General features: G+C 40.4%; 1 protein-coding gene across 2 annotated transcripts; it reads right to left on the bottom strand.

Moving 5' to 3' along the window:
* Window positions 1-22: 22 nt before the first annotated feature.
* LOC113514729 (zinc finger protein 70-like) lies at window positions 23-16,440 on the bottom strand. 2 transcript variants are annotated; one of them, XM_052892294.1, is made up of 11 exons: window positions 16,078-16,440; window positions 13,761-13,898; window positions 12,176-12,637; window positions 9,511-9,708; window positions 8,659-8,777; window positions 7,962-8,072; window positions 6,492-6,695; window positions 4,908-5,019; window positions 4,112-4,223; window positions 3,600-3,709; window positions 23-2,232 (listed from the first exon to the last, which is right to left on the bottom strand). In XM_052892294.1, exons 1-11 carry the CDS (start codon window positions 16,210-16,212, stop codon window positions 2,149-2,151), a joined length of 1,785 nt encoding a protein of 594 aa, XP_052748254.1. In that variant the 5' UTR covers window positions 16,213-16,440; the 3' UTR covers window positions 23-2,148. The 2 variants fall into 2 exon arrangements, with proteins under 2 accessions (XP_052748254.1, XP_052748255.1); XM_052892295.1 differs by having other exon boundaries at window positions 4,116-4,223.
* Window positions 16,441-16,685: the final 245 nt, after the last annotated feature.

The following is a 16,685-nucleotide window of genomic DNA, read 5'->3' as shown; positions in this document are numbered from 1 at the left end:
AAGTTCTTAGCTTAACATACTTATTTATTTATTTATTTATTTATTTACACACATACACTAAACAAATCTTTCATTTAAATGATATCATTAGTTAGGTTTCTTTAGGGTCGGCAACGCGCGCGTAATACCTCTGGTATTGCAGGTGTTCATAGGCTACGGTAACCACTTACCATCAGGCGGGCCGTATGCTTGTTTGCCACCTCAGTGGTATAAAAAAAAATACTTGATGAAACCACACGGTTTTGAGTTTATTTTTATTTCTCGACATACTCTCCTCCGAGCTCGAAACACATTTCCCATCGACCCGGTAAGGCTTCGATGCCCGTTTTAAAAAATCTTTGTCTAATTCCATAAAATAAGTTACTGTGAATAAACTAAACTGTGCATACTTGTTGCTAAATAATGTAACTACAAAATGAGGGTAGTTATAAAAAAAAACCCAATGACTTTAACCATGTTAGGCTATGAACTTTTCAAATGACCCTCGTATTTTTATCTGGAGCGATACCATTCTCGCCCGTTTGTATTTCATAGAGCTTAGTGTATATTTATTGTATGCTCGTTCGAATTTACGCCAGTTGACCTCATTACACAGAAAAACTATCGCATTAAGTGGTTAAATGAATGATAATGGTATGGTAACCGCTGCGATAACGGTATACGCTGGCGATGCACCAGTGAGGGATGATAGGTGAAAATGAAAAGGCAGGTCAGTTAGCTCATCGTGATGAATTCACTTGGAATTGAACGCTATGGTTTCCAGAGGGAACTGCGAGGAGGTGGACTTGACATGGTGTTTTGCTAGCCCCATTGGCTATTAATCCGTACTATTACCAATACCTTCTCCCCCTAATCCGACCGTTTCTGGGGTAAATATGTATAAGATAGAAATGTAGTATTGGGGTCTAACAGGGTCATTTCTAACTATAATATACTCTAGTCGACCTCCACGCGGTTCCCTCTGGAAATTATGTTGGTAAATTCTCATTGAATTAGTTACGATGGGTTAACTTACCTGACTTTATCCTCACCTATAATTTCTCACTGGTGCTCCGCCAGTATATACCGATAGCGAAGACTAAATAGGTTACTATTCCATCAAAATCCATTAAAAGACGTTATATATTAGGTAAATTGTAGAATAAGTCTGTCATAAAACGCATCTTGTGGCTGCAGCTATTTTAAAATGTCTTTTATTTGTTTGTATCCTTGCTTTTTGACTCACGTATGTGTGCCTCGGCTACGCCTCGGCCCACATTTGCACGTTCGTCCATCATAGCTTTAGTCGCTGGCCGCTGCAGTAATGTACTATAAAATCTATGTATGAAAAAGAAACGGAATATTAAAACAATCGTTTCAATAAATTATTTATTACTATCATTATTACGTATTATAATTACCAGTACTTAGTATTTTAATTTGAAGCGTATATACGACTAGCGATCCGGCCCGGCTTCGCGCGGGTAGATAGAATTTACCAAAATAATATATAGCCTATATTACTCGCTGATAATGTAGCTTTCTGTACGTGAAAGGATTTTTAAAATCGGTTAAATAGTTTATGAGTTTATTAATTACAAACAAACAAACAAATCTTTCCTGTTTATAATGTTAGTATAGTTTGTACAAAGTCTCCCTCACCAGAGGGAAACTTTGTACAAAAGTCGTTTGCTTGGGTACCTCTGTCCTATTCGTGTTTCTATCGTGAAGCAGTTATGTTTGCATGGCTGTGTTTCGGTTTGAAGGGTGGGATATGGCAGTGAATTTACTGGGTACAGAGGAATAACACCTGAGTCCTCAGGAATGGCAATGCATGGGGGGTATCAAAGGGCGAAACAGTATACTCTGTTATGTCCATGGTACTGCTCATGTCTATAGGCGACGGTTACCATCAGGTGTGCCGTCAGCTTGTTTGCCCTTCTAAAATGTATTATATATATATATATGAATAAATATGATTGAATTCGTCACGATGGGCCAACTGACCTCCTTCATCATCACCTATCATCCCTAACTGGTGCCCCGCCAGCGTATACCGTTAGCGCAGGCGGGGTTACCATTTCATTCGCCCCCTAACAAAAAGTTACCCCTGCTCTCCAACCTCCGCAGTTCCAATTAACAAGTCTCGACGCCTAGAAATTCCAAACGCTAGCAGATCAACTGCCGCCCGCTGGGGTACTCTCCAGTAGTTCTACATTTTTCTTTTGTGGATAAATCTTGTGAACGCGTTTTCTGTAAATAAAAAAAAATATATTAATTATTCATTTATTGTTACACACACACACACACACACGCACGCACGCACGCACGCACGCACGCACGCACGCACGCACGCACGCACGCACGCACTAACGCACGCACGCACGCACGCACGCACGCACGCACGCAAGCGCACGCGCACGCGCACGCACACGCACACGCACACGCACACGCACACGCACACGCACACGCACACGCACACGCGCAAACGCGCACACGCGCGCACACACACGCATACATACACACACACACACACATATATACATAATATCATCTCAGCCATTGTCTGTCTGCTGTTAAACATAGATTTTCCCTATGGTCTGCCATTTGAGAAGGTCCTGAGCCACATGCATCCACTGACTCCCTGCAATGTATTTGAGGTCGTCACTCCATCTAGAAGGGCGTCATCCTACACTGCGTTTGCCCGTATGAGGTCGCAACTTAAGCAACTTTCTTCCCCATCGGTTGTTCTTCGAGCTATGTGACCAGCCCATTGCCACTTCAGATTTTTTTTATACCACTGAAGTGGCAAACAAGCATACGGCCCACCTGATGGTAAGTGGTTACCGTAGCCTATGAACACCTGCAATACCAGAGGTATTACGCGTGCGTTGCCGATCCTGAAGAAACCTCTTTACCCCCCTTTTAAAGAACCCCATGTTCTAGTCTTTTGGGAAAACCTCGGCAGGGAGCTCATTCCACAACTTGAGTGTTCGTGGGAGAAAACATCTCTGAAACCGCGTAGCACGCGATCATTGAGGCTGTAGGGTATGAGGATGAACTCCCTGTCGATGGCGAGCCGTACGATGGTAGAAAGTGGCTGTGGGCATCATATTGAACAAATTCTCTGAGCACAATTCATTGTACAGGCGGTAGAACACGCAGAGTGAGGCAAAATCTCTCCTAAGACTTAAGGGTTCGATACCGCTTGCGAGCCTGGGATCATCGATAATTCTCATAGCTCGTCGCTGCACTGAGTCGAAAGGTTCAAGCTGGTATTTAGGTGCTCCGGCCCATAAGTGACAGATTGCTTATCTTTCGCACTATGACACTAGCTTTGGCTCTTTTGTGGATGTCAAAAGTGAAATATTTGCAAAAATCATCATAATCATTAACTGTCCACTGCTGAACATAGGTCTCCCCCATAAAAGGAATTCTGTCAGTAATTGGCAGGCGGATTGGCAACCGCAGTTAGGCTTTGGAGATTGTTTCAAGAGGGACGCTGCTGTCCATCCCTCGCCCTCTCTTAGTCGCCTCTTACGACACCCACGGGAAAGGAAGGGGTGGCCTATTCTATGCCGGGACCACAACGTATGAATATGTGTAATTCTGTAATTCACCTGTGCGTATACAAGGAGGCACTCTGTCTGAACGTACAGCCGCATATTTCGCAAGAGAGAGGCCGCTCGCCCGTATGTATGAATTCGTGTTCTCTTAGCCCTTTTTTGTCCTGAAAAAAAAAAATCCACTAGTGATACTTCCCGAATGTGTACGAATAGATAGAAAGATTAATAGTTTGAGACTTTGTACAAAAGTCGTTTGCTTGGACACCTCTGTCCCATTCGTGTTCTACCGTGAAGCAGTTATTTGCATGGCTGTGTTTCGCTCTGAAGGGTGGGATGTGGCAGTGAATTTACAGGGTACAGAGGAATAACACCTGAGTCCTCAGGAATGGCAACGCATGGGAGGTATCGTGGGCGAAATAATATACTCTGTTATGTCCATGGTACTGCTCATGTCTATAGGCGACGATTACCAGTTTCCATCAGGTGGGCCGTCAGCTTGTTTGCCATTCTAAGTTGTATAAGAAAAGAAAAATAAAAACAAAGTTTAAATAAATAAATATACTTACGTACCCGAAACGCCTTTCCACACTGTTGGCATATTTTGTCGCGGGCGCTCTCCTTAAGGCCGTGGTGAGCTCGTCGCACGTGGCGTGTGATGCAGCGTCGTGTAGCCAGGGCCTGCAACAAAAATCCAATCTTCAACCAACCTGTAATCCTGGGGGGAAGGGATTGTTAGTAATGCGGACTATCAGTCTCATTGCTTGCAATATGCCCTATTTTTTTTTAATGGGTGATAATCAAATGGTAAGCCCACCCGCGCTATCGGTATACACCGGCGGGGCACCAGTGAAGGATGATAGGTGAGGATGAAGCAGGTTAGTTAGCCCATCGTGACGAATTTAACAAGAATTGTTCACGATGGTTTCCAGGGGAACCACGTGGAGGTCGACCTAATAGGGCATATTGCTAGCAATGTCGAACTCCATTGCTAACAATTCCTTTCCCTCCATTCCTGATATATTCATCACGATGGGCTAACTGATCTGCCTTTTCATTCTCACCTATCATCCTCCACTGGTGCCCCGTTAACGTATACCGTTATCGCAGGCAGGATTACCATTCCATTATCATCAATTAAAAAAAAACTTGCAGTCCTAATAAATATGCTACACAAATCAATAGTTAGAACGAGACACCATTATACGCCGAACACTGCAGTGGGAGCAGGATAGGAAATATTTTTGTATCTTGCTCTGTACGCACTTTTATATTTGGCACCTCAGTGGTCTAAAAAAATCTTTTAATTCGTATCTGGTAACCCTATCGCTCTTAAGCGATAGCTTGTAAAAACTATATAAATACCTTCCCACATACGGGACACTTGTGCTGTGTTTTCCCCATGTGTTGATAGTTGACGTGATCGCGCAGTTCACCGCGGGATCTGTAGCCTTTATCACACATCGAGCATTTATACCTGAAAATGTACCCAAAATAAACAGATATTAGCACACTGCCCGCTGGTGATTACCGCTTCTTTCCACTCAGGGTTTGCAGGAAGAAAACACTTTGCTCGTCTGTTGTACCAGGACTGGCCAGTTATAATTTATTTAAAAATATGATTACTTATAAATAAAAATAGGTACGTTCTAAATTCAAATCTTCCCGCCACATTTTTTGCGAGCTAATTAAAATTACCGTGTCTCATTGAAAAATGGATTTGCGTCGAGAACATTTTCGCGCTATGATTTTAAATGTCGCATGAAATCGGACGAATCGTACGATAGACTTCAAATGGTATTCATGGATGGAGGCCCTCCTAAGGCAACCGTGTATCGTTACAGACTACGTCATTCCCGAGAATGATCCACGAGCCAAGTTCTATTCGAGTATATTGACAGCCGCGTGTGACACCCGTTAGCGAGTATGACATTCCCGAGTATGATCCACGTGCCAAGTTCTATTCGAGTATATTGACAGCCGCGTGTAACGCCCGTTAGCGAGTATGACGTACAGACTACGCCACTCCCGAGTATGATGCAAGAGCCAAGTTCTATTCGAGTATATTGACAGCCGCGTGTGACGCCCGTTAACGAGTATGACACACAGAGTATGTCATTCCAGAGTATAATGCACGAGCCAAGTTCTATTCGAGTATATTGACAGCCGCGTGTGACGCCCGTTAGCGAGTATGACACACAGAGCATGTCATTCCCGAGTATGATATGCGATACATATGACGCTCACTCACCAGTGTAGCGTTCCCGAGTATGACGCGGTCCGTTGCACACTTACTTGAGTATATCAAAAGCCACGTGTGACGTTTGTTAGCGAGTATGACACCCACAGCATGTCATTCCCGAGTATGATGCACGAGCCAAATTCTATTATATCAACAGTCACGTGTGTCGCCCGTTAGCGAGTATGACACACAGATTATGTCATTCCCGGGTATGATGCACAAGCCAAGTTCTATTGAGTATATCAACAGCCGCGTGTGATGCCCGTTAGCGAGTATGACACCCACGGCATGTCATTCCCGAGTATGACATGCAATACATATGACGTCCGCTCACCAGTATAGCGTTCCCTAGTGTAACGCGGTCCGTTGCACATTTACTTGAATATATCGACGGCAACGTGTGACACCCGTTAGCGAGTATGACACCCACGGCATGTCATTCCCGAGTATGACATACGATACATGACGCCCGCTCACTAGTATAGCATCCCCGAGTATGACGCTCAGAGTATGTCATTTCCGAGTATGACACCCGCTCACCAGTGTAGCGTTCCCGAGTATGACACGAGACACTGCACACTTGAATATATCGACGGCCGCGTGTGACGCCCGTTAGCGAGTATGACGCTCAAACTTTGTCATTGCCGAGTATGACGCCCGTTCTCCATTGTAGCGTTCCCGAGTATGACGCGGTCCGTTACACTTACTTGAGTATATCGACGGCCGCGTGCGCCTGCGTGTACTTGAGATGGTGCTCGTAGGAGGCGCGGCTCACGAAGCACTTGTCACACTCCGCGCACGTGTACCGCTGCCGGGCCGAGTGGATCCTCGCGTGCACCCTCACCAGGTCCACCCTCACCATCTTCAGGCAGACGGGGCACTGCTCCCGGGGGGGCGGGCCTCGGTGCAGTCTAGAAGTGTGAAGAAGGGAAACCGTCAGCTTGTTTGTCATTCTAAGTTGTATAAAAAAAAAATGTAATTTTAACATCAAATTTGTGTTTCGTTTGACTCCGAAATTTCGAAAAACATTTCATGGTAGGCCCTCGGCTCATTAAAATTTCGCCCAACAACTGGATAATTTGTCACACTGTAATCTTTCATATCTATACTTATAATAAATCTGTAGAGAGGTCAATTCTATACATGAAATATATTTCCAAAATAACTATCAGCGGGTGATTAGTGATCCATACTGATGTCAAAAATGCAATCAGTAAAATTTTCGTCTGTCTGTCTGTATTTCCGTTATAGAAACAAAAACAACTCGATGGATTTTAACGAAACTTGGTACAATTATTCTTCATACTCCCGGGCAGGTTATAGTATACTTTTCATCACGCTACGATCAATAGGAGCAGAGCAGTGAAGGGAAATGTTGGGAAAACGGGAGGAGTTACTCCATTTTTAAGCTTCCGTCGCGTGTGCAGCCTTAATGGTCACTGTTTAAAATGTGAAAATGTCCACCCGTTCGAAGCCGGGACGGGCCGTTAGTTAGAGGAATAATTTGTCGCACAAGAGTCTGATTTTGCTCCGTAACAGAACAATTTTGCCCTGGTACAACAGGCAGCATCTGTACAATAAATTTAGTCCTCAGGAATGTTTTTTTAAACGGACGATATTGAAATGGTTGCCCCGTTTGCACTTAAGGTTATACACTGACGGGGCACCAGTGAGGGATGATAGGTGAGGATGAAAGGAGGTCAGTTAGCCCATCGTGACGACATCCGCTAGATTTTACAAAGATGGTTTTTTTTTCAATGGATGATAATGGAATGGTAACCCCGCCTGCGCTAACGGTATACACTGGCGGGGCACCAGTAAGGGACGATAGGTGAGAATGAAAGGGCAAGTCAGTTAGTCCATCGTGATGAATACACCTGGAATTTAGCACGATAGTTTCCAGGGTGGACCACGTGGAGGTCGACCTGATAGGGTGTATTGCTAGCAATGGGACAGTTAGACCCCATTACTAACAATCCTTCTCCCTCCCCCCTCAGGAATGTTAAGAATTTCAACGCGAGAGGTGAATGAGCATCACAGTATATACTGTGACGTCCATGGTTCCCTTTATGTCTATAGGCGACGGTTACCACTATCCATCAGCTAGAATGCCATTTTAAGTTATTAAAAAAAAGGATCAATACTAATACAGAGTAATATATGGTCTAGAAACTCACTGTTCATGCCTGCTCAGGTTATTCTTGAACGCGAACCGTTTCCCACACGTGGGACACTTGTACCCCTCGCGGTGGTAACGCTGCACGTGCTTCCAACGTTGGTTTTTGTTTCTGCAAATTTACAAAAAAAAATATATATATATATATACTTAATTTTTTTTATACAACTTAGAATGGCAAACAGGCTGACAGCCCACCTAATGGAAAGTGGTAACCGTCGCCTATAGACATGAATAGTGCCATGGACATAACAGAGTATACTGTTTCGCCCACGATACCCCCCATGCATTGCCATTCCTGAGGACTCAGGTGTTATTCCTCTGTACCCAGTAATTTCACGCCATATCCCACCCTTCAAACCGAAACACAGCCATGCAAACACAATGGCTTCACGGTTGAAACACGAATGGGACAGAGGTGCCCAAGCAAACGACTTTTGTACAAAGTCTCTCTCTTCACTTCATTATATGCCGAACATAGGCCTCCCCTATAGGTTTGGTTTGCCAGTAGTTGCCACGCTTGGCAAGCTGATTGGCAACCGCAGTTTGTCGCTGGGACGCTGCTGCACATTCCTCGACCATTAAGTTCCCTTAGTCGTCTTTTATGACACTCACATGTGGTCCCGGCATAGAATGGGTGGTCCGTTCTATGCCGGGACCACACAGCAGGAAGTGAAAATATAATTTAACATACTCACTCAAAATATTTATCACACTCCGTACATAGATAACCGTATGGCGTCCGTTTGTCCATCATAGCTTGGTTTCGTCGCGGCTTCGAGCCTGGACGTAGGACTTCGGGCGTTTTGCGTTGACCCTGTATCAAAGAAAACAAATTTAAACCAACGACGCGTGCCGGCTTCTTAGACAGTGTCGGGATCTCTATATTTTTCTTTAAATGCTGTATATGACCCCATTGCTAGCAATATACCCAACCAGGTCGACCTCCTCGCGGTTCCCTCTGGAAACTATCATGGTTAATTCCTGATGAATTCATCATGATGGGCTAACTGGCCTGTTTTCATTCTCATCTATCACCCTTCACTGGTGCTCCATCAGCGTATTCCGTTAGCGCAGGCGGGGTTACCATACCATTTTCACCCATCAAAAAAAAATGCTATATATGCCATATTAATCTCTGATAATGTAGCTTTCTACACGTGAAAGAATTTTTAAAATCGATTAAGTATTGTTTTTTTGTTTTATGCAACTTAGAATAGCAAACAAGCTGACGGCCCACCTGATGGAAAGTGGTAACCGTCACCTATAGACATGAGCAGTACCGTGGACATAACAGCGTATACTGTTTCGCCCATGATACCCCCCCATGCGCAGCCATTCCTGAGAACTCGGGTGTTATTCCTCTGTACCCAGTAAATTCAGTGCCATATCCCACCCTTCAAACCGAAACACAGCAGTTGTGTGACGGTTGAAATACGAATGGGACAGATATATATATATATATATATATATATATATATATATATATATATATTATTGGAAATTTATTGCATTTATCTCCAAGGCAATCTAGAGGGCACAGTTCTCACCTTTTTCCTATTCACGGGTAGAACGACATTTTTCATCGCATGCCCACTTTTCAGATGTCTCGATATATCTATTTGCGTATAACATATATAATCACAAAAATGACATTGGTAGCTGTAGTAATGGCTTCTCTTGTGTTCGGATATTGTTGGGTTAATAACATATGTTAGACAGACAGTACACTGCGTGTGATTTGGTTTCTGAAATAGGTATAAAAAATATATATATAGTACATTATTCTTTCTTTATTCTTTATTGTACACAAAACATACTGGTAATTACAATTCATTATAAACATAATGTACAAAGGCGAGCTTATCTCTAATAAGAGATTTCTTCCAGCAAAACCTTTCCATGTTAATGTGTTATTTTATAAATAAAAATAGGCAGTCATACGATCTGCATATATTGCATAAACGCATAAGTTATGTATACACAAAGAATAATACAAACTACACATTATAAATTACATAAAATACCCTGTAAACATACACATATATTTACACAAACATACATATACACATACATATATATACACATATAAACATATATAAATATACATACACATATACATAATACGTCAGCATAGTGATAAGTAATGCTCTCTTAGACGACGCTTAAACATGCCTATACTTGCCGATTCCCTTATTTCGGATGGCAGACTATTCCATAGTCGAATGGATATAACTGTAAAGGAATTCCCAAAAGCCTGAGTATGATGTGGTGGAGTTCTTAGAAGTAATCGTGTCTGAGGGCGAAGTGGTTTATCTCTTGAATATAAATATTCATAACGCTCGCGGAGATAACAAGGAATGGAGGGATTATGCAAGATATTGTAAAGAAGCGTCAGTATATGGACATTCAATCGAAAACGTGAAGGCCAGCAACTAAGGCATTGATGGACGAACGTACAAATGTGGGCCGAGGTGTAGCCGAGGCACACATACGTGAGTCCATCAATGCCTAGTTGTGGCCAAGGCTTGTATAGTACTTTTCTCAAACAATGCGCGGAAATCAAAAACACAATTTTACTTTTTAAATTCAATGACGAATAACGAACAATAATAATTTTTCACGCGCCATAATGTTCCCTTGTTTTTTTTTTTTTCAATAAACAGCTTTCTATTTGCAAGCCAGTTCGAAATTTAAATAAAACCTTGTATTAGTTACCTCCTTGGTAGCCATGTTTCGAAGTCGGTCATTCCATTTTTAAATTTCAGGACAGATATGAGTTTACATAGTAATTTATCTGGCCGCAAAACACGACAGATATGGATTTTCATACAACTTTTGCCGGCCGCTGCCCGCATGTATCTGGCCAGTACGGCAATTTTGATTTATCTCGAAGAAGATTGTCAAAATAATGCTCACATTTCCAAGCATGTTTGAGAAAAATATATTTTATTGCCTTTCATCAGTGTATAATAATTTACTAGGTAACACAGTATAGATTTTTTTTTTATTTGTAATAATGGAATGGTAACCCCACCTGCGCTAATTGTACACGGCCAACCGTCTTGCTTTCATTTTCACTTATCATTCCTTACTGGTGCCCCGCCAGCGTATACCGTATCCATACCATATTCAATAGGGGGGGAAAGGGATTGTTAGTGATGGAGACTGAGACTCCCATTGCTAGCAATATACCCAACCAGGTTGACCTCCTCGCGGTTCCTCCTGGAAACTATTATGGTTGATTCCTGATGAATTCATCATGATGGGCTAACTGGCCTGTTTTCATTCTCATCTATCACCCTTCACTGGTGCTCCATCAGCGTATCCCGTTAGCGCAGGCGGGGTTACCATACCATTTCCACACATAAAAAAAAACCATATTCAATAATCATCCATTAACCCTTCTTTGCATAATGGTGGAAATTTCCATCATCATATAACATTGAATGCCCAAAAATTATATAAAAGAACAAGTTCACTTTAAGTTGATCGTGTCTGGATACCTTTTTAATGTCCATTGCAGAAAAAAAACATAGCTGTCAAATTTATTTTTTTAAAACATTATTCTTTCAAGTTTGAATATAAATTATATCACTTTGATTTATTTCACCAATAAAAAAAATCATGCAAAGAAGGGTTAAAAAAAAAGAGAAAAAAAGCAATATATAATATTAGAGGGAATGTAGTGTTAGTAATGAGCATCCTCATTGCTAGCAATATCCATCAGGTCGACCTCCACATGGTTCTACCTGAAAGCCATCGTAGTTAATTCTCGTTGAATTCCTCACAATGGGCCAACGGACCTACTTTCATCCTCACCTATCACCCCTCACTGGTGCCCCGCCAGCGTATACCATAAGAGAAAATGGGGTTACTATTCCATTTTCTCCTCTGGTATTGCAGGTGTTCATAGGCTGCGGTAACCACTTACCATCAGGTGGGGCGTATGCTTGTTTGCCACCTGTGGAATAAAAAAAAAATTCACCCATTAAATCTGGGGGGAAAGGCATTGTTAGTAATGGAGACTGATAATCCCATTGCTATCAATATACCCTATCAGGTCGACCTCCACGCGGTTCCCCCTAGAAACTATCATGGTTACCATTTTCACCCATCAAAAAAAAAAAAACATTAAATCTGCTTTAAACCTCACCTATACCTACAGCACAAGCGTGGATTCCAATCCATTCTCAATTAATTAAAAATACTTACCTCAGTATGTAAATCTAAATTATGTTCGTTCAACCCAATCTCAGTCTTAAAAGCTTCTATACAAGTATCACATTTGAATGCGGCGTCTGCAAACGTTACTGCCAACTTCCTTTTCTCTCTGCTCTCTAACATTATCACCTCATCCATTTCGTTTATTGTGAAATACTTCTTATTACCATCGCAGGAGAGTCCATTTTTCTTTGCACCTTTTATTTTTTTCTTTTTTTTCGTGTACACCTTTGGCTTCTCGGTGTTTGGCCTAACCGCTATGTCGCTCTGAGCGTCAGACATATAGTTACTATGTAGCTCAGATAAGGGTATATCCTCTTCACTTTCTGTCTTAACATCCGTCATTAGTCCGCAATCAATAAAATTGTCAGATAAGAATTTGGTTTCTGTGATCATTTGGTCATAACTGTTTTTGTATGTGAACGTCAATTTTGAGAGGCCGTCCAGTTTTAGCTGTCGACAATAATAAAATATAGTTGCCAGACAATAATAAAATGAATAATTTTTTAATTCTTTTTTTCTAATAGAGCTTGCTTTTTATAGATAGATAGATACTCTTTATTGTTTCCTCCAAAAGATTACAATAGTAAACTTATTATAAATATAAACAATTACAAGAAATGATCACAGTGAGGAAACAATGGGCGGCCTTATCGCAAGAGCGATCTCTTCCAGGCAACCTTTGGATGGAGAGGAGTAATTATAAACAATTTTAATTAATTTAGGTGATTTGAAAAAAAAAAATTGTGCACTCTATATTAAGTTGATCTAAAAAAAAAGGTATATGCAGTATTGGCGTGGGGGATGGACAGTCTGGTAAAATCCGAAGTGCCATAGAGCACCATAGGATCTGTTTCACTCATATTTCTGCTGTGAAGCAACTGCGTCTATATAGAAAAGGTGACACAGTATAATAGTCTAGAGCATCCATGGTGGTGTTCCTCCCTATAGATGACTTAGCTTGTTTGCCATTCTAATTTATGTAAAAATAAAGCTATTATACACTCCTATGGTATAATGTTCTGAAAACTGTTGAATATATAGTATAATCCACAATTATTGAGGGGAAAGGGATTGTTGGTAATGGAGACTGAGAATCCCATTGCTAGCAATATACTCAACCAGCTCAACCTCCTCGCGGTTCCCCCTAGAAACTATCATGGTTAATTCCTGATGAATTCATCATGATGGGCTAACTGGCCTGTTTTCATTCTCATCTATCACCCTTCACTGGTGCTCCGCCAGCATATCCCGTTAGCGCAGGCGGTTTTACCATTCCATTTTCACCCATCAAAAAAAAATCTGCTTTAAACCTCACCTATCATCACTCACTGGTGCTGGTTACTGGTGGTGGTTTAGTGTATACTGATAGCGCATGCAGGGCTCACCATTTCATCTTTACCCATCAAAAAATCAAACAAACTATCTCTCACATTTATAGTATTAATAAGGATTCTTGTCTATGGTCGACTGGTAGGTAATCCCCCATTAATATAAATTTATTATTATTATACACCATTTAAATACATTAAGGTTTAATAAATAATTATGGATAGTAATGGAGGGCTTTACTTACACTAGTGCGACCATCAGCTATGCTCGAGAGTTCTTTCTGTGCAATGCAAGCCTGCTGCCGAAACATCCTGATTCTACACATGACCGCTTTACACTCCCAGCAAACAAACAAATTTGCTGCATCTTTATAGAATCCTTCCTGCAAAAAGATATACAGAGGGTAAATACATAATAAATGGATGGCATATATACCAAAGATGGTATTTATGCCATGTCAGACCTATGTGATTTAGGTATACTGTTTCGCCCATGATACCCCCCATGCATTGCCATTCCTGAGGACTCAGGTGTTATTCCTTTGTACCCAGTAAATTCCCACCCTTCAAACCGAAACACAGCCATGCAAACACAACTGCTTCACGGTTGAGACATGAATGGGACAGAGGTACCCAAGCAATCGACTTTTGTACAGTCTCCCTCTGGTTTATTATATTTTGTGCCTTTTGTTATTATGCCCATTATGTTTCGAAAGCTTGGCCTATTAGGAACAAAACCTGAAAATTTCATGGCTTACTACAAACAATAAAATGAAATAAACATAGTTATTATAATGGTATATTGATTCAGTCGAAAAAAATAAAGTCATCTATGTGTGACATAAAAAATAGTGGTTTTCCCGGAGTTTGGCAAAAAAACAAATTTTTCTGTGATACATTAAGTTTCCTTGATACATTTTTAATTAAATTATCTAATAAAGTTACCATGGCCCATGTGAAAAATTTTCTAATATTATCCTGGGGACAATATTAGAAACGTGTTAAGCACCACTGCTTGCTTAATTAACATGATATCAGCCCTTATCCACTGTTGAATATAGGGTTCGCTCATTAGAGCCAGTTTACCAGTGTAGTTGCCATACTTGACAGGTGGGTCGGCAACTGCAATTAGATTTTGGTGATGTTTAAAGAGAGATACTGCTGCTCATACCTTGACCATTAATTATGCTTAATATTTGTGTAAATTAGTTAATTATGGTACAGAAAAGAAAAGTAAAATTAAGTTCACATTGATAAAATTTTATTTTTTCATGAGTGATGAAATGAATACAATATTATTTTTTTTTATTAAATTAATTTATTAACTATCAAATAGTTTGTGGTCGACACACATAATGGGCCATCCATACCTTTCCTGCGGGTGTCGTAATAGGCAGTTAGGTAAATTTAATATATAGGCAGCAATATCTCTCTTTGAAATTACTAAACCCTAACTGCAATTCCCAATCCATTTGCCAAACGTGGCAACTACTGCCAAACCCATCCCTCCACAGTCCTTATGAGAGAGGCTTATGTTCAGTGAAAAGTTACTGTCTGATATGATAAAGAAGTAACAGATGACACCTGCCTGGTAAATTACGGTATTAGGGTTATCAGCATTAATAATAATAATAATAATACTTTATTATGCAGACTACAATGCGGTCCAATTTTGTTAGTAACAATTTTCTTACAAACTATGTTAGTAAAAAAAAAGAAAAACAAATTGATTTAATTAAGCATTTCACCCAGATGTGACCCAGCCGACTAGATCAGCATCTGAATGAAATGCCCAATTATAGGCGAATTATATTTCTCGCCTATTACTTTTAGAATGCTGTTGGTGCTTGTCCTAACCCTGTTTAGCAATGATGCAGTCCTCTTTCTCCTTACAGCGTAGTAGTCATCTACGCGAGATTGAGCAAACATGCTAGAAGCGCTACAAAAGCGAGGCAGCCCCAACAGCACTCTAAAACTAATTATTGTACTGGATTCGTAGGGCACTGAGTGAGGCCTGTGTGCAGTTAACCCACAGACTGCTCGTGTAGAATGTTTGGCAGTATGCTTTGAAGAGTGTGATTTTTACTTCTTCACTACAACGGGCAAACCTGCGAGCCAACATGTTACATCTAACAGCCAGTGCCCTACGCTCCCTTGCGACATCAGTTTGATCTTTAAGGTCATCAGTAACATAGTGCCCTAGGTATTTAAATTTATGCACTCATGTACCAAGTTTTTTTTTTTAAGTTATTAGAATTCTTTATTCAAATTTTAAAGGGCTCCGCGCAAAATATATGTATCCGACAGTCGTCAGTTTTTAACCGTCTTCATTAGAAAGTGTATTTAAGTTTGACTTTTTTTTATTTTTACATCATGATTATATCAGCCCTCAACTGTCCAATGCCTCCTCCGTACATTTTAATTCATATCTTCGACAAATAAGAACAGAATTTAATCATTCTTTAGTACTTTCTACAAAAATATTGCCGGTATTATCAAATTATTTACATCACATTAAATATTAGTTTTTCCTAAAACAAAATTTTAAATGATTTTACTTACTCTGTAAGCTTCCGAATCAAAAGTTAACAGAAGATATAAATTGTTAACACCGTCCGATACACGGCAAAGTTGATACAATTTGCGGTCTTTGCTTAAACATGTACAACACATTTTTCTTATTGAATATTCTTCCATTTTATTTATTAATTGCACATAACAACATATATAATATAAGCATATGTTTATTATTTACCCTTATGTAATTAAATTGGTAAGGTAATTCAAAATTTCAAATATAAATTAAAATTTCAAATAAGTAAAATGACTTTTGTTTTTTTTTTTTTTAGTACGTTTGTTCCGTTTGGAACAGGCTAAGGTCGGAGACCATGCTGCCTAGTCTTCAAAAAGATAATTTGTCTGGAATATGACTTTTGTTTATGTTGTGAAAATGACAGTTCAAATATACTCTGTACTCATCAATAGGTAAAAATGGTTTTCTCTAGTTTCGTAAGTATTCTATGTTTGTTTACCTCCTTAATATTCCTCCTATTATTAATATGCATCGTTTTATAGTTTCTGATAGAATAATATAAAGCCACTTGTATACAAAGGACTTAAGAGAGCGAAAACGCCGAGTATTGAGCAAATCAAATAGCTATGAGATTAGG

This window comes from Galleria mellonella, unplaced genomic scaffold (genome assembly GCF_026898425.1).
Source record: "Galleria mellonella isolate WM207_F2 unplaced genomic scaffold, CSIRO_AGI_GalMel_v1 utg150, whole genome shotgun sequence".
Taxonomy (NCBI): Eukaryota; Metazoa; Arthropoda; class Insecta; order Lepidoptera; family Pyralidae; genus Galleria; species Galleria mellonella.
Note: the sequence above shows the minus strand (reverse complement) of the source record. Positions and strands in the feature narration are given on the sequence as shown.

Excerpts from the sequence above, each read along its gene's own strand:
- LOC113514729 (XM_052892294.1), bottom strand. The coding sequence starts at position 16,212 with ATGGAAGAATATTCAATAAGAAAAATGTGTTGTACATGTTTAAGCAAA. Across the intron at positions 12,638-13,760 it reads TAGCTGATGGTCGCACTAGT|CTAAAACTGGACGGCCTCTC; the intron begins GTAAGTAAAGCC and ends TATTGTCGACAG. Across the intron at positions 9,709-12,175 it reads ATTTAGATTTACATACTGAG|AAACCAAATCACACGCAGTG; the intron begins GTAAGTATTTTT and ends TACCTATTTCAG.